The sequence below is a fragment of the Myotis yumanensis genome, unplaced genomic scaffold, assembly GCF_028538775.1.
Source record: "Myotis yumanensis isolate MYYU_CA2020_CCGP unplaced genomic scaffold, mMyoYum1.0.hap1 SCAF_5, whole genome shotgun sequence".
Lineage (NCBI taxonomy): Eukaryota > Metazoa > Chordata > Mammalia > Chiroptera > Vespertilionidae > Myotis > Myotis yumanensis.
The window spans coordinates 33201840-33219620 of NW_027223756.1; the positions used below are offsets into that span (position 1 = coordinate 33201840).

The window sequence follows — 17781 nt, forward strand, 5'->3', positions numbered from 1 at the left end:
GCCACAGCCGCAGCCCCAGAGCCCTGCGGCTGTCCGGCTGTCCAGCTGTCCGGCTGTCTGGCTGTCCGTACAGGCAGTGCCAGTTCCTGACACTGAGGGTGGACTCTAATGGACTGACCCACCAGACTGGAGTCCCATCCCATCGCACCAGGAGCAGCGGGCTCACACTGGGCTCTTTGGGAAGCAAAAGCCTGTTCTGCCCACCACTTGATTTCCCCACAAAGGCTTCCTGCCCGGGCTTATCTGCCATGGACAACACTAGAGAACAGTCGGCTGCAGGTGGAACCCAGTCCCCCTCAGACCTGCCCATCTTCCAATGGCCACCAGTCAGGGTCAGGCCAGTGGAGCCAGGCTGATTATGTCCTCCCCTGGTGCCCAGGCCAGAAGGGCGACCTCAGGAGGGTGTGCAGGTGGGGCGCTGGACAAGGGGTCATAGAGGCATTTGTCCTGGTGGAATGGTGTACCCTTTCCTCATGAGCCCACCCCTGAGAGGAGGATTGGGGGGGGGGGGGGGTCCTCCAAGCAGGAAAGGTCGGGTGGTTGCCCCTCCCCAATCACACACACACACACACACACACACACACACACACACACACTGGGGTCTGTCCTCAAACCTCCCTGGCTGCCAAGCTCTGCTCCACGGACTCTTTCTGCCAACATGCAAGTCCAGCTCCCTCCCGCAGGCTGAGCAGAAAGGGGGGAAAGGTCTAATCGCAGAACAGGGGCTTGACCGTCACCTGGCAGGACCCAAGGAAATTCTGACCAGACTCCGACTGGGACCCTGGGGCGCCAGGTGGGAAACTAGAGCCGAAAGGAGAGAACTTGCACCCGCCTCAGCTTCGTCCGCATGCGGCCGGGCCCCTTCTCTGAGCGCGAAGTACCGGCACTCTCCCCGGCCTCAAGCCCTGGCCGCCAGCCCCGTGGACCCCCGCCTGCGCCCCGAGGGAGGCCTGGACCCCTAGCCTGCGGGACTGCGCGCTGCCCCCTCCCCGTTAGTCCGGGCTAGCGCCCCGCTTCCCCTCCCCTCTTCCCGCCTCCCCAGCCCTGTCCCCGCCTTCCCCGCAGGCGACGGGCGGCGGTGGCGGGAGGAGCGGGCCCGGCCGCCGCAGCCCGGACCGTGCGCGCTGGGATGTAGCGAACGAGCGGGGGCGAAACTGCGCGGAGCTGGAGACGCAGCTGGAGCCCGGCCCGGCCACAGTCGAAACCTAAGCCCCAGCCGGTGTGGCGGCGAGAGAGCGCGCAGCCGACGGGCCGCATAGCGCAGCCCGGGTCGGGTAAGAGTCGCTGGGCGAGGGGCACGGGTCTCCGCGGTGTTGGGGCACAGGGGAGGGTGGCCGGTCTCCACGCTGTTTGCTCAGGGCGTTCGTGGGGTCCTGCCAGTGGCGAGGGACTGAGCGCGTGGCGCGGAAGGCCGGGCGCCATCGAGGCAGCGCGAGGAGCCCCTTTCTGCGCCCAGCGGCGGTCACAGCGGCCAGCGCCCGTGCTGCCTTCCCCAGCTGGTGGGCCTGCCCCCGCCTCGGCCCCGGGCACCCCGAGGAGGCAGCAGATTCGAAGGCACGGGCCCCAGCCCTGCGAAGGGCAGAGCCTGAACGCGCCCCTCGTGGTGCGCGGCCTCCGGGACCTCGGTGAGAAAGGGCGGCGAGGGGCCGCCCGCCGCTCCCGCTGCTCCCGGCGATGGGGGCGCGGCACTAGCCGACGCGCGGGCCCTCGGCACTCCAGGGGACTTCGGCCTTAGCTTCGCGTCAACAGGGTATTTTTCCTAAACGAAACCGCTTCGTTCGTACGCTTGTTCGTTGGCACAGCTACGCCACAGAAAAGCCACAGCCGTGGCCGGCCCGCAGCCCCGGCGCAGCGCCGAGGACCCGACGTCCCGCGCAGCGCTGGGCGCACCCCTGCCCCGCGGCCGCCTCCCTGGCGCGGGCCGGGCTATTCCTTACCCTAAGAGAAACCCCAAATGCTCATCGCAAACCCCAATAAAGACATCCCCGCCGGCTTCCTCGGGTGTCGTTGTTGGCGCGGGGCTCCCGACCGCACCGCGCTTCTCTAGACCCGGGTCTGGAGCTCTGGAACCGACCGGCCTCCTGAATCTGAGCGGATTCGGCGGCGGGAAAGCGAGAGCACCGAGGTCGGCATCGCAGAAATCGCAGCCCCAGGCCGGAATCCTGGCTCTGAGGTTTTCCTATTTAGAGATTCCCTTAATTCAAAAAGATTTAAATTCACTTTCCTAAGAAACTTGGGCTCGGTGTTCTCTTGGCACCCCAGTGGTCTGCCAGCCACCAGGGCCAGAGGAAAGCAACCCCAGGCAGCTGTCCACTTGGTGGAGGGTAGGGTCTCCCAGTAATGGCAAAAGCTACCGGCAGCAGCGTCATCGGCACAGCGGGGACTTGCTGGTCTCCTGCCCTTGCTTCAGACTGCTTTGGGATCCTGATCGCTACTGGGAAAGGGAAAAGAAGTGGACTGGGACATGGCGACCAGGCTGCCTAGACTCTAGGACATAAAGGCAGCATTTGCTGACCTTCGAGCCAGGCTCAGAGTGCCCTCCTCTCGGCAAATTGGCTGCTGGGGAGAGGAGACTTGTGATACTGCAAAAGCCGACCCCAGTTGTGTGACCAGCCACTGCCACTTTCCTAGCCTTCTCTTCCGCTTGGCTCAGCCGTTCTTAGGAATCAGATAGCGAGCAACGCACTGGGGTGACCAGGGAGATCCATGGGCTCTTACCAGCTGCTGCCGAGAGTTCTGAGTTCCATGGTCCCATCAGCCACCCCACCTAGCCATCCTGCCTGAATACACCCAGCTCTCCCCACCAGGGCAGGCTGGGGAGCCCGACTGACAAGACGCTTCAGGCTGTGGTCGGTCCTCTGAAGCCTAAAGAATCCAGTGAGATTGTTCCCATTGCCTACCTGAGTACCTCTTTTCCCCTCACCCAGTAATTACTTGCATTCAAAGAAATAAAAGCTTTTATTGGGGAGGGGGTCTTAGACCAGGCGGAAGGCAGTAGGTGGTCCCGGCTGCACTCCCCAAACTGGGTTTTCTAGTTTGAACTTCTCCTCGGCCTAAGAGGCTTAGGGCTGGAATGTCCCAGAGAGTCATGGATGGCCCTGGGGGCAAGCCATGGCACATTCCTTCCCTTTTCCTAAAATCTCTTGATTCTTATTTGAAGATTAGGGCAGGGTACCCCCATAAGTAGGTGGAAGGATGCCCTCCATGAGGACCCTCCAACCACCCTTCCCAAGTAAAATTACTAAACCATTGTTGGGTGCAGAGTCTGTTTCAGGTGAGCCCAGCCTCAGGCAGAGTCCTTGGAGAGACTACTTCAACCCCCACAGCAGCCCAGGCTGCTCTCTGCTCAGCCCAGCCAGGACTGTAAGCCCCCTGAAAGTCACAGAAAGTCTCAAAACCATTGCTAGCTCTGTGTGGCCTGGAGGGAGGAAGAATAGGGCACATGGTTCCTACTCCACTAAGCCCCCTTCCTTTTCTCATGTCCCATTGTCAAGTGGGCTGCAGGCTGAAGCAGCAGCAGGCGTTGCTGTGTCCCACGTCAGACATGGGAACTGAGGTACAGTGCAGGTCAGACCTTGTCCAAGGCACACAGCAAAGCTGGGGACACTAGACCACTACACTTCCTCCTGAAAGAGAGCTGCCTGCTGTCCTGTGTCCGCCTGTGAGATACTGTGGGAGTGCAAGAAGCCCCTACCCTGCCTGGGATAGTGGCCAGCAGAGGGTATGGCCGGAGAAAAAGAGAGAGAGCGCCCAGGTCCCTTCTCCAGTCAACACCCAGGATCAGGCCAGGGGCCCCTCCTTATTCAGCGCTGCCTGGGTCCAGCAGAATAGATTCTCCAGGGCAGCCCCCAATAGTCTCAGCCCCTCTCTGGGGCTCAGAGCCCTGAAGATACGGAGCATCACCCACAATAGTCTGAGGGCCTTTCCATCCACAAAGCAGGCATTAATATTTCCAAATATAGGGAGTATTGTGACTGCCCAGAGCTCTGCCAGAGGCTTGGGTCCAGAGTGGCACAATAACTACAGGTGAACAATAGCTACATTAAATCCATCAGACTCAATAGCTGAAGCTGCAAAGTCACAACACAGTTCGTATCCATGGAAGGCCTGACTCTTCAGATCCTCTGGGGAGTGGGAGGGCTGTGACCCTCAGCCCTGGATAACTATTGGCAGACCCTCCATTCCATGTTCCCACCCAGATAGGCACTGTGCTTCACACCTTGGCCTGACACTGGGCATGCTTAGAACACACCTCCTTTCCCCTACCAGTCAGATTTTGTGCCAAACATCAGCAGCGTTCTGGGAGTCACAGGCCTGGCTGTGTGTACACATATGTGACTGTACTCAGCACTCCTGTGTGTGGATACAGAGAGTATATGTGTCTGTGTGTACACAGCACACCTGTGTGGGCATGCAGTACGTATGTGTGCATGCATGCTCCCATACCCTGTCTGTACCCAGGCACACAGGGTGGCACGTTGTCCTGTCAGGGTAAAAGCAACTACAGGGTGGGAGGTGAAGGGGTACTCCTGGCATGCTACAGCATCTGGATACCTCCTTGAAAGGAGACTCAGCCAAGAACTGTGATAAAAGATGGGGCTGATGGCAAATGCTGAGCAACATACCTCTCCATGTCTCCCTCCTAGGCCGCCCTCCCCGCCCCCCCCCCACCCACACACACACACACACACACATACACACACCAAGACTGTTTTCATCCTGGGAGACTCAACTTAGAGAAACATCCCTTTGGAAGAAAAGGGCGGGAATATCTGAGACTCCCCGACCCCACTCCTAGATGCATCTGGCTTCAGCCTCAGGCCCTGCCCCCTATGTTGAGGGGCACCCAGTGAGAGGGGGACAGGCCCTAACGAACTGTGCCTTCTCCCCCGGACCCAGAGCTGCGGGCCTTGGGGTGAGGCTGAGGGAGTGAGAGGCAGGCCTGGTTCCATACTACACCTGCCCCTGCAATCCTCACCAAGGAGCTCAGCCTGGGGCAACTCTCTGATGGGGAGCCAGAGTGAGGGCTTAACGCAGTGCCTGCAGAGCATCCCAGACACAGACAACCTCCATGTTCAGTCCCGAGCAGAGGAGGAAAGGATGCACTAGGCCCTGGGGGAAGCATTGGGCCTGGAAAGCAGGGCAGTGTTTCTCCCCCAGGCCACTGTCCAGCCCAGCACTGCTCCTCAGCAGGTAAGGAGCAGAGGGCAGTCTGGGGTCCAGCTTCGTCCAGAAAAACAGGTCAGGGCCCCACCCTATCACCCCAGCTGTCACCTATTTACTCAAGACTCTGAGGTCTCCAGACCAGTTAACAATTGTTGAGCAAAATCCTTCAACAAACTTCACTGAAGTAGGAGGACTCAAGGAGGGGGTCGTTCCTAGGGGTGGGGAGGGGAATGTCCTTGCCTGTTCCCAGGAGAGAAGCTCCACTGCAGGCTTCCTGGGCTGCAGGCCCAGCGTTGGGAAACTGCCGTCACCTGGCCTGCCAGGCCTGTGCCTGCAGCTCTGGGAATCCCAAGGGGAGGCCCCAGGCGGCTACAAACCTGCCCTGAAGGGGGCACAGACCCACCCTGTGGCTGCCAAGGCCCTCACCTCCAAGTGCATTTGGTCAGATGGTTAAAGGTGCAAAACGGGGGGAGAGAGAGAGTCCTATAGAAGGGGCCGTGGGGCCCGGCGCGCTCTCGGGGTCTCCTGCTGCACTCGCCAGCGGACTGGAGCCAACAGAAACGTTTCGTCTGATTAGGAGCCATCAGTTCTATCCCAATCCCGGAAAATTGACTGCGGTGCAGAGGCGGGGGCCTAAGAAGCAGCCTTGGGGGAGAGGGTCCAAGCTAATTAGGAGGCAGCATCCGGGGGCCCATTAGAGCACAGGCTGCTGTCACTCAGTCGGGCGCAGGTCCCGGGAGAAGAGGCCGAGGAAGGAGGGGCGGGCGGCCCCTCGACGAGGACGCTGCTGGGAGCTGACGGACCGGCCCTGGGCTCTGCCCCTGCCCTGGCTGGCTCGGAGGCGCCCGCTCGGTGCGCTCCTGCTCGGGGAACATTCACTCATCCTGAGCTGTTCTCGCCCAGGGGCTGGGGACCTCTGGGCCCAGACAGCCATTGATTCTGAGCGAAACAAGTCATTTGGGGATCGAGGTGGGCACAAGCCGCGCGGGACTTGCAGGCCAGACGCGTTTCTTTTGTGCGGCCCAGGGAGAACTCGGTGTGTCACCGGGGAAGGAGGGAGAGGCCCGGTGAGGCCGCGGGGGGTGGGGGGAGGGGCGGGAGGCGGCGGGAAGGTGCCTGGGAGGAGGAGGGCGCGGGCGAGGCCGGGAGGGAGGGCGGCAGAGAGGGCGCGCCGGCAGCGCGGGCGGCTCGGGGCTGGATTCCGCCCGCGCTCCCTGGCTCCCTCGCTCGCTCCCTCCTCCCCAGCCCCCTCCCACCCGGGCCCACCCCACCCACCACCCCTGGCGCAGGGACTGCTGGAACCTGGCGGTGCGCACTGTCGCTTTAAGACAGATTCTGCCGGCGCCGTCCGGAGCCTTAGAAACCGGCCCGGGATCGGGAGCCCTAGCCGGGGCCGGGCGGGCGGCTGAGGCCCGAGCGGCGGGAGCGGAGCGCGAAGCCGGGCGCCCGGTCGCGAGGAACCGCTGCTGCTGCCGCCCGCCTGGCCCCGCAGCCCCAGGCGGTCCATGGGGCAGGCGCGGCAACCTTGCGGGCGCGGGCAGCCCCGGGGGGCGGCCGCTTAGGCACTGCGCTCTTGTCCCCGCAGGTCGCAGCCAGGGCGGCCGGGCGCGCCCTGCCCCGGCCCCCGGAGCGCCCGCCACGGTCCCCGCCTCCATGGACGCCTTCAAGGGGGGCATGAGCCTGGAGCGGCTGCCGGAGGGGCTCCGGCCGCCGCAGCCACCGCCGCACGACATGGGGCCCGCCTTCCACTTAGCCCGCGCCGCGGACCCCCGGGAGCCGCTCGAGAACTCCGCCAGCGAGTCGTCCGACACGGAGCTGCCAGGTAAGCGCGGCTCCCCGCGGGGCGCACGCGGAGCCTGCCCCGCGCACCGAGCCGGGAGCAGGGCCTGGCCTCCGCGCCTCGCGTCGGGACCTGTCCTTTTCCCCGTTCTCCATTTGACCGTGAACGCGGAAATTTACACGCTTTATGGAGCGGACATGTAGTGCTCTCCGGAGGCATCTCCACGAGGTCCCCACGCGCCCTGAGACCGGCAGATGCACGAACCTACCACCGGAGGGGCGGGCAGCCCCTCTTGATGAGGAGCGAATAGAACGGGGAAAAGTTAGGTTTTCGCAACTGGGTGCCATGGGGCCGCTCAACCAAATGAGAGGAGCAGATCGAGAAGGTGGTGAGTGAGAGAAAAATATCCAGAGAGACAGAGACGGGGACAGACACACCGACAGTGGGTGACAGATTGAGGAGGAGATACCAAAGAGAAGCGGGGGGGGGGGGGGGGGGCGCGATAAAAGTCAGAAAAGCAAACTGGGGTCGAGGTGGAGACAACCTCAAGGAAAAGGAAAACAGACGGAGGACAGCGAGGGCGAGCGGTCCAAGGGATGCGGCCCGACTCCAGGCAAGACCCCCCTCAACTTGGGATCCCGGCCCCACGCGCGCCCCGGGAGCCGGGAGCCGCTTGGCCGCGGGGCCAGGGCTTGACTGCTCGGGCCACGTCTCCCTCCGCGCTGCCGGACTCTCCCAACTCAAAGCCTTTCTTCCCGGGCCCAGCCGGGCCGTGCGAGCCGTGGCGCGGCCGACCCCCCCGTCCTGGCCCGACCTCCTGGGTCCGCAATCCGCTCCCACACTCGCCATCCGAACACGGCGGCGTTGGCGAGCTCCCCACTCCCCGGCCAGGGGGGTCCTCTTCTGCGTTCATTTTTTAATCCACCGCCGACTGTTTCTCTACGCGTTTTTAATCTCTATTTATTTCTGTTTCGCATCCCTAAGTGACTTTCTCTGAGAGGTTCTGTTTGCTTGGTTAAAAAAAAAAAAACAAGTCAACGCTGGACTGTACTTTTGTTTTCAAAAGTTTTAAGCATGGCCTTTGCTTGGTTTTTATTTTTAAAGCCCAGAGAAATATGTCGTTATCAGTTGCTTTTTTAAAACCAAATCTGTGAGCATAAAATTAAATTTTAACTGTATTTTTCGATACAGAAAGAAGTACTAGAGTAGGTATATTTCTCTGGAATTTAAAATACCTACATGCAACATTATTCTTTGGGAGATTTTTTAAAGTCGATCCAAAATGGCGCGTTTCTCGGGTAGTTTTTCAAAACCCATTTGCAGGAGTGTTGCTTGGGGAATTTAAGTTATCTGACTATAGTGTTGTATTTCCCTGGGATTTAAAAATTACCTCAGAAGGACATTACTGCGCAGGGGTTAAAAAGCTATCTACAACAGCACATTGATTTGTAAACCCCAGAGGAGTAAGTGCCGGTGCCTCCTGGAGTTTGTACACGCACAGCCCTGCATTCAGTCAGGGGTGTGTTTGTGGCTTCTTACTTTACATCTGCTCTGTGTTCCTACCTGACTATTTTTAAGAGTTTCTGACCCCTTCTATGCGTGTAGGCTTAGAGCTGTGAACATTTTTAGGCTTCTGTGTTTTGCTTCTAAGTTCTTTTTTTATGTTTCACTGTTTCTATGACTGCGTGTGTTTTGTAGCTACAAGGGAGAGAGGCTAGAGCTCCGGGTCACCTAGACAGTCTGTCAGTCCGGGCTGCCGGGCTGCGGCTGGGCCTCCGGACGCGAGGCCTGGAGCTGAGGCCGAGAACAGGACTGTGTCTGCCTGCCCGGAGGGGCTCCCGGGGAGAAGAAAGTGGAGGGCTGCAGGCCATACCACCTCGTTCATGCTCCACTGACCAGCTAGCTTCAGGCTAGAAAAATCAGATCCTAGCTCAGAAAAGCAGAGACCTCCCTTAAATTTAGACTGACTCTTGAAAGTCCATTGCCGCTGACATTAGCAGCTGGGCTCAAGCCTAAACCAAGCTCGGAGAGCAGGCCCTGCCCTGCCAGGAGCCTAGGCCCGCGGCTCGGCTCCTCTACTCCGGGCACCCAGACCAGAGGTGACTACCGACGACCAGGCACGACGGGCTCTCCCCAAATGGGGACGATATCTGGGCCCCCGGCGGGAGGGAGGGCCGCCAGCGCCGCTGGCGGGTTCTTCGGTGGAGCCGGGACGGGTACAAAAGGGCATAAGCCCAAGGTGACGAAGCGTCCCGTCCTGCCTGCTTCAGAGAAGGAGCGCAGCGGCGAGCCCAAGGGGCCTGAGGACAGCGGTGCTGGCGGCGCGGGCTGCGGAGGCGCGGAGGACCCCGCCAAGAAAAAGAAGCAGCGGCGGCAACGCACGCACTTCACAAGCCAGCAGCTGCAAGAGCTGGAGGCCACGTTCCAGAGGAACCGCTACCCCGACATGAGCATGCGGGAGGAGATCGCCGTGTGGACCAACCTCACGGAGCCGCGCGTGAGGGTGAGTCGGGGCGCACGCAGGCGGCCGGCGGCGCGGCCTCTGCCGCAGCCCTCAGAAGCTTAGACTCGCGCTCAGACTTTCACTTTCCCACCACTCAGACCTGCTCCCTCTCTCCACCGGAGCAGATTCCACCCTGAGCCCAGGCTGCCCAATTGCCGCCAAGCCCTTTGGCCGCCAGCACCCTCGGCGGTCGGTCCTTCAATCCCTCTGACCCGCATCCTACCTGACCCTCGGGCTCTACTGCAGCCCAGTCCAAAGACCTGTGGCCCCAGGAAGCGTTCCCCGCCCTGGAGGGCCCAGGGCCCACTCGGATGGGACCACCCTGGACAGCGCAGAGGGTTCCCCGCCGCTGGGGACCTCAGAGTGGCCGGCGCCTCCCCCGGAAAACGAAAGGGAAAGGCGGGTCACCCCTTCCTGGTAGCCTGCGAGAGGCCCGAAGGGTGCCTAAGCTCCGGGTCTCAAAAATTTCTGGGATGGTGGTCCCATTCTTACCGGCTTCTCCAAAATCTCTGGAATTCTCCACCTGACTCCTCCCAGCTATTCAACCAGTCAGTAGCTGGGCCCTTTCCCTAATTCCCTTTCCTGTAGGGCTGGGGTCAGGGGGGCTGGGCAGGGGAGGGGGGGCAGCTCTGGTGGATGAGTGACCATCAGGTCGAGTCCCTTTGGAGATATAAGATTTCTGACCAAGACCAGACTGCACCCTACTTCTCCTCGCCGTTTTGTTCCCAGTAAAAGCAAGGCTTTCCTGCCAGGGCAGCAAGAGAATCATTTCTTCTTTGGTGCACAAATATTTAATCATATTGGGAGCACGTCCCTAGCCAGACCAAAGTCCCACCTGGACTCCTGCTAGAACCCCAGCTCCTACTCCTCCCTCGCCAGGACGCCAGCCCGTGGGACGGGAGTGAAGACAGCACTCAGTAATCCTGAGCTCACTAATCCTGCCCAGGGTTTATGGTGGGCTGTGGGGTGGAATCAGGCCATGTCAGTACGGGAGCCTGGAGAAGGCTGAGAGACAGGGCTAGCAAGTAGCTGGGGAAACTCAGCTCAGGGCTGCAGGACGGCTGGGGAGGGCAGAGGGAAGATAGGTGAGGATCTGCAAGGACCAGGAGTGGGGGGAAGAAGAGGAGGTTCTTACTAAATTCTGTGGGAGAAAGTGGAGGGGAGGTTAGAGAAACTAGTATGAAGTGAAAGGAAATTAAACATTTGCAGAGAAACGTATTTGGCAAACTTAGGCTGCAGAGAAGAAATTAAATATTTAAGGGAGAAGCAAGAGAATCAAGTATTTGAGAAAATAATCAACTATTAAGAGAAACAGTGAAGGTCAGATATTTGGAAAGAAGGAAAAAATAAATATTTGGAGGAATCAAAAGGATCAAAATGGGGGACAACAAAGAAAATGAACTATTTGAAAGAGAATAAAGTGGTTCAGATAGTGTGGACCAAACGAAAATAAACATTTGGGACAGAAATGAGAATATCAAATATTGCCCAAAAAGATGGAAACAAACTCAGGAATGAAAAACAGATTGAAGAATGGGGGGAGGAGGAATATTCTAAGTTTCAGGGAAGAAAAATACTTTTTGTATTCAAGGGAGAAGAAAAACGACGGGCTATCTAGGAGACAGATAGGGACCCGTTTGGGGAAAAAAGCAGAAGATAGCCTGGTTGAGAAAGGAAGAAAAAAACGAATATTTGTTAAAACAGAAGATCCGTATATTAGAAGGAGAAAACGGATTTAATTTGGGAAAGAGGATAAAGGTGAGAAAAAGGAAAAGACTAATTTTTCCTGGGGACAGGAAAGCAACCATTATGGAGAAAAGGCAGGAAATATCGAAGAAAAGCGATAGATATTCGGAGAGAAAGAGGCGAAGCGAGGGCTAGGAAGGAGGGGGGTGGTCACGCCCTCGGCAGCCCTGACCCTGTCCTGCCCCCTTCCCCCAGGTCTGGTTCAAGAATCGGCGAGCCAAGTGGCGGAAGCGGGAGCGTAACCAGCAGCTGGACCTGTGCAAGGGCGGCTACGTGCCGCAGTTCAGCGGCTTGGTGCAGCCCTACGAGGACGTGTATGCTGCCGGCTACTCCTACAACAACTGGGCTGCCAAGAGCCTGGCGCCAGCGCCGCTCTCCACCAAGAGCTTCACCTTCTTCAACTCCATGAGCCCGCTGTCGTCGCAGTCCATGTTCTCGGCGCCCAGCTCCATCTCCTCCATGACCATGCCGTCGAGCATGGGCCCGGGCGCCGTGCCCGGCATGCCCAACTCGGGTCTCAACAACATCAACAACCTCACCGGCTCCTCGCTTAACTCGGCCATGTCCCCGGGCGCCTGCCCTTACGGCACACCCGCCTCGCCCTACAGCGTCTACCGGGACACGTGCAACTCGAGCCTAGCCAGCCTGCGGCTCAAGTCCAAGCAGCACTCGTCGTTCGGCTACGGTGGCCTGCAGGGCCCGGCCTCCGGCCTCAACGCCTGCCAGTACAACAGCTGACCGCCCGGCCGGCCACGAGGGCCGCACGGTGCGGGGGCGGAGGACGCACGCGGGGCCTCGCTCTGTGCGCCCGCCGCGCGCCCGCGCAGCCCCTCCTCCCCCGCCCCCCTCCGGGTTGGTTTTGTGTTTGCTTTTCCGGACCCCACTCTGCCCTCCAAAATCAGACAAAACAAAAAGACGTCGGAGCGAAGTGCCGCGAAAAAACGGATGAGTTGCAATTTCCCTCGGGATGGCGCGGGTGGCGTGTGTGCGCTTTCTCGGGCCTCGGCGGGCGGCCAGGCCCGGCGGCACCGAGAGGACGCCCTCGTTGCCCGTGTTCCCGCCGCGCTGACCCGGACTGGGCCGCTGCGCCTGTGAACTGGACGCGCGGGAGCGTGGCCTCGGCCCCTACGAACCAAGACGCCCCCTCCGAGCTGGGCCCGGCCGAGCGAACCTTAGCTCGATCCGGATCCGAGTTGGAGCGGGCGTTGGGCCGGGGATGACAGTGTCTAGCCCGGGACCAGGGACTCGCTGAGGAGCCGCACGCGGCCCCGGGGCGCACCCAGGAGCCCTCGCCGGCCTGGCGCCCGGGAAAACTATTTAAAGGCTACGGAGCCGCAGATGCGGCGAGAGGATGGGGTGGGCTCGTCTCTGAGCACCCCAGCTTCCCCGCAGGCCCAGGTCCTCTGCTCCGCTCCGGGCTGGGAGGTGGCCCCCTGGTCCCGGCGCAGAGCTGCGGTGCAAGAAGAGTGGAGCCGAGCCGGGGAGCTCCGGGCATGGCCACGGCCTCTCGCCGCGCCCACTTTGCACACCCGCTCTCCGGCCCGCGCCCCTGTTTACAGCGTCCCTGTGTATGTCGGACTGACTGTATAGAATTATAAATCTGTCTATATCGACTTGTCCATGTACGTCTATTAAAACCATAGTACGAGCGTGCTAACCGCTGCGGAGCCCTGACTGCTTCATTCGGCTGAGGAGGGAGGTGGGTAGAAAGGGAACTTCGCCACCAAGGGCCCTGAGGGTAGGAGGGAAGAGCAGAGGCAGACCCCGCCAGGGCCCATTCCCCCACTTCCCCACCACCTTTCTGCCGGCTCCCGTGAGGGCGCTGCCGGGCATTCTCGGCTCCCAGTCTCTGCGTTGGGCGCTCACCCTCTGGGCTGTTCAGCCTAGGCGTTGCATGCGTGGGCCGCCCTAACCGGGGCCTCCTCCCAGGCCCCTCAACACCCCGGCGCCAGACTCTGTAGGCTCCCAGGGTTTGCGCGATCCTTGTCTGCCCAGGGCGTTGGGATGGGACCGCTGAGAGCCTCTTTAGGTCTAGGGTTGCCTTTTCTCCTGTGGGCCCGGTATCCCCACCTTGGAGCCCTGCCCTAGCCATTCCAGGAGGGTGCTGGATCTACCAGGGTCTAGCCAGGGCTCCCCCCTCTTTCATCCCCGCCCCCCAATCCCACCCAGGGGCATGTGGCTTGCCGGGGAAAGCGTCCATCACACAGAGCTCACTTCTCACTTCCCTTCCATCCCAACTTGTTGGAGGCTCCCGGCTGCCTCCACCTTTCCCCACTTTTGGAAACTGCTGAACAAGACCAGCCTGTAAACTGCCTGTGAAGTTCTGCTTTCCTTAAGTAAGTCGCTTCTAATGGCGATACAGAATGTTTGTAGCTGCAGCCGGGAGGAAGGAAGGGCTGGTAATTCTGCTTTAGAATCACCTTGAGACAGGGATTGGTACTGCCCTGCAGCTGGACCCAGGCAAGCCCTAGCTGGGAATGGGGCGCATCCATGGGCTTAGTCATGAGCTAATAGCTGGAGAGCCCTGTGCACACATTCTCAAACCAGGTCAACACTGTGTTGTCCCTATTATACAGATGATGGAACCGAGGCTCCACCACATGATGTAATTGGGCCAAGGTCACACAGAGACAATAGCCTTTAGATTCCAAAGCCAGGCATCTTTGCACTGGTCTTCTCACCTTCAGATGAGGTGTGAGGAAGGGTCCTTCCTAGAAGATGGCCCAGCCTGATGCTGTAGGATTTGGAGTGTGGGGTTCTAAAAGGGACAGGGCCAGATACACAGACTGAAGGAGGGAGGTGGGGGGAGGGAAGGCTGTGGCAGGGGGTGGAGCCAGACCACCCCTCCCCCAACGGCTCCAGTCCAGAGCTCTGACCCCTTACTGGCTGGAAACATAAACACAATCACATCTGGACTCAGAGTGCCTTCCCCAGCCTCACACATCTGCCAAGGCCAAGGGACCCTGGTTACAGTTGAAGGCAGAAGGCAAAGGAGACCTAGAAGGAGGTGTGACTGGAGGGAAGTGGGAAGCAGGAAACCTTCTTCTGAAAGTCAGGCCCAGCTCCAGGTGAGAGAGGGGCCAAAGAGGGGCTCTGGTGGAGACTCAGAGTGTCTGTGGAGCCACAAGCCAAACAGCTGCAGATGGCTGGAAGGGTATAAGCAGCCCACAATAACCCCACCATTCGTCAAGGACCATGGCCAACATGGTGAGTATAAGACCCAGCCTTAGGCTCCACCAGCTATCCTGACCTAGCTGTTATGTGGCTGGTACAGCAGATAGTTTCCAGCCCTTTCTAGCTGCACCAGCTGCAAGATTATCTCTGTAGGAGGGATTGAGGAATATATAGCGCTCTGAAAACCAAATCCTCTGAGAAAAGGCGGAAAGTCCTGCTCCTGCTCTGGCTGAAGAAGACCAGGGAGGGGGTGTCATTCATGCAGCCAACATTTACTATGTTTCTGCCCTTGGTGCTAACAGTTGAGCAGTGGAAAACAGACACAGTCCCTGCTCTCAGGGACAAGTAAACAAACGTGTATAATTACAAACTGGGCTGAGTGCTTTTGAAGAAGAAATGCTATAAGAAAAAATGAGTCCTGCTTTAAACAGGGTGATCATGGAAGGCTGTTCTAGGGAGGAAGTTCCGTCTTCAGTAGCAAATGCTATCCTTTATTGAGCCCATTTGGGGCCCAGGGTCCTGTGCTAAGTGTACACTCCTCATCGATGAGCCCCTATACCTGCACAACAACCCTATAAAGAAGGGTTTTCATTATCCCCTTTCCCTGATGAGGCCCTAAGGCTTAAACAAGTCAGGTCACTGGCCCAAGTTAACACAGCCGGAAGTAATGAGGTGGATTCAAACCTGGGCAATGACCATTCTCTGCACTGGGCTGCCCCATGCCAAGCACATGGGCAACATGGGCTGCGGGGGGTGGGGGGGGGGAGCGGCTATGACCTTGAAGAGATCACAATTTCAGCTGGCAACATGAGACTAGTTCCGGGAAATAGAAGAGCAGATTTTTTTTTACCTGGTCCTGACAAAGTGACCCCCAAAGGGCTACTGCAGGTTTAGGGGGGACAGGAATTAGGGGCAGAAGGGCAAGAGGCTGGTACCCAGCACTATCTGCAGGCACTGTGGGACACCAGAGGAAAATGGGATTAGCCACTGTGTGCAACCCCCAAGAGCCTGGCCATTGAAGGAGAGGTACTGAGTTACCTCCCCTAAATTTATGGCCCCAGCATCCAAGTAGAAGTCACAGCTAGAAGATCTGCCTGGAGTGGGCATTGCTCATGGAGTCCAGGCCCTGGAGGGTGCTCTGTGATGCCCTTCAGCTCCCCCTGAGATAGGCAGCAGGGCCTCAGTCACCTAAAGGGCCAGTCTGGGAAATGAGAATCAGGGTGGTTTCATGGCCCTTGACCTCCCCATTTCCTGGGCCAGTCACTTGGCTCTGCTATCCCCAGGAACCTCTTAAGAGCAAGGGTTTGAGTTCTGGATCCACTTCTGAGTTGCCTTGGGCAAGAGACTTAATCAAGGTCTCTGAGCCTCTGTTTCCTCTTCCATAAAAGGGAATAACAACAGTCACTTCACACAGTTGTTTAAAGGATTAAAGAGATAATGCACATAGTGTTAATTGGGGTGCTGGTATTGTAAGTGCTCAATAAGTGGTTATTACTAATGGCGGTGTTGTTGTTATTAAATATTATTTGGGGTCCAACTTTTCTGGGAGTCATGAATGTGAGTCATAACTGACAGTCCTGCTGACTTCCCCACCCCACCTTCCTTCCATCCCACTCCTGGAACCATCCTAGACTTGGACTCAGTAACCCAGCCTGGGAGACCCAGAGGAATGGGGCCCAGTCCCTGCTGTGCACTGGGTCTGGGGACAGGCAGGTCAGCAGTCAGTACTCTGTAAGGGCTCCCTGCAACGCAGGAGGAAGGTGCTTGAACACTTCTTTTTGTGTTAATCATTTCATCAATAGCTAACATCAGGCCTTTACCAAGCGAGCCCCAAGCCTCATACAAGCACTTTATAAGAATGACAGCCTTTCCTCCTCACAGGAGGGAGGGGACTATTCCTCTTATGCTGGGAAAAAGGGAGGCCCAGAGAGCACAGCTAATTTGGAGAATCTCTCTTCCTCCCTGCTGCCTAGGAGGTGGCAGCCATCTCTTACTCAGCACCCTTGTGAAACCCAAGACCATCAAAGCAAAACCACGGTGAGACACACTGAACAGCCATTAGGATGGCTGCCCTCAGGCCCTTGTGAAGCCCAAGATCATCAAAAAGAGGACCAAGAAGTTCATCCGGCACCAGTCATAGCGATATGTCAATTAACCCTAGCTGGTGGAAACCCAGAGGCATGGACCACAGTGCACAGAAGATTCAAGGACCAGATCTTGATGCCCAGCGTTGGTTATGGGAGCAACAAGAACACAAAGCGCACGCTGCCCCGTGGCTTTCAGAAGTTCCTAGTCCACAGCATCAAGGAGCTTGAAGTGCTGCTGATGTGGAACAAATCTCACTGTGCTGAGACTGCTCACAGCATCTCCTCAAAGAACCGCAAAGCCACTGTGGAGAGCATCCCAGCTGGCCATCAGTCACCAACCCCAATGCCAGGCTGCGCAGTGAAGAAAATGAGTACACGGATTGTGTGCACATTGTGTTCGTGTTAATAAAGCCATAAAATCCTGCCACCTGGAAAAATAAAATAAATAAAATAAAAAATGTGGGAGTCAGGACCTGACCATGCTCCCATCCACTGTACTACCCACCCTCCTGAAGAGAATCACATTAGTACTGGGTGGTGGGACTGGGGGAGGGGGGATGAACAACTACAATTCATGTCAAGAGGTTGGGCACAGCTGGGCTCTGGGAGAGAGAACAAAAAGGCACCAGGCCTTGAGACTTACCTTCACGGAGCTCACTCCACTGGCTGTGAGAGAACAGCAGGGGGCATGGGTGACAACAGGGACTGAGGAAGTCCTGAGCGGGAGGGGGGGGGCAGAATGGGAGGGGAGCATGAAGGGCCCCCATCTCATTCGCTGTGACAAGCTTCTCATTTCCTAGATGGGTGCTTCCCGTCTGCCTCCCTTTGTCCCTTTGGAAGCCCCCCCAGCCTTCCTCCCACCCTTGCCAGCCTGCCTCTTGCCCCTCTCACCAGGGGAACCCCAGGTTTCACAAACCTGTGTTGACTTTGCAGGGCCCTGGACCGGTCTCCCAGTTGGCTGGTGTTGTCCAGAGCAGGTGTTGCCCACTATCAAGTGGCTGCAGGGCACCCAGCACAGTCGCCAGCGCCCAGCCAGGTTGGAGGGGCTGCGACGCTGCAGAGCAGCAGGTCAGGGCGCAGGAAGCTGCACTTGGGGTGGGGTGGGCCCAGGGCAGATGGCCGCAGGGAGGAGGAGAGCTGCTCGGGCTGTCCCAGTCAAGTGGTCGCACGTCTCACTCTGCACCATCCCCTGTTGTGCACTATACCTGTTTAATTTCTCTTATGAGCCTCATTTTATAGATGAGGAAGCTAAGGCTCAGGAACGTCAAGCAACCTGTCCAAAGGCAGCTTTAGGGACTCGGATCAAGCCCGTCTGCCCGCAGAGC

At 58.6% G+C, this 17781-nt stretch overlaps 1 protein-coding gene and 1 pseudogene across 1 annotated transcript; both read left to right on the top strand.

The window, feature by feature from the left end:
• The first annotated feature begins 1116 nt into the window (after positions 1 to 1116).
• Positions 1117 to 12852, top strand: PITX1 (paired like homeodomain 1). Its single transcript, XM_070417162.1, has 4 exons — positions 1117 to 1274; positions 6752 to 6988; positions 9217 to 9449; positions 11391 to 12852. The coding sequence occupies exons 2-4, from the start codon at positions 6820 to 6822 to the stop codon at positions 11931 to 11933; spliced, it is 945 nt and encodes a 314-aa protein (XP_070273263.1). The 5' UTR covers positions 1117 to 1274; positions 6752 to 6819; the 3' UTR covers positions 11934 to 12852.
• Positions 12853 to 16432: 3580 nt separating this feature from the next.
• On the top strand, positions 16433 to 16873 carry LOC139010114 (large ribosomal subunit protein eL32-like; annotated as a pseudogene).
• The last annotated feature ends 908 nt before the right edge of the window (positions 16874 to 17781 follow it).

What these genes read in the sequence shown, in the direction of transcription:
- PITX1 (XM_070417162.1), top strand. Translation starts at nt 6,820, where the DNA reads ATGGACGCCTTCAAGGGGGGCATGAGCCTGGAGCGGCTGCCGGAGGGG. An exon ending in GTCCGACACGGAGCTGCCAG is followed by an intron (nt 6,989 to 9,216) that starts GTAAGCGCGGCT and finishes TGCCTGCTTCAG; the next exon opens with AGAAGGAGCGCAGCGGCGAG. An exon ending in TCACGGAGCCGCGCGTGAGG is followed by an intron (nt 9,450 to 11,390) that starts GTGAGTCGGGGC and finishes CCCTTCCCCCAG; the next exon opens with GTCTGGTTCAAGAATCGGCG.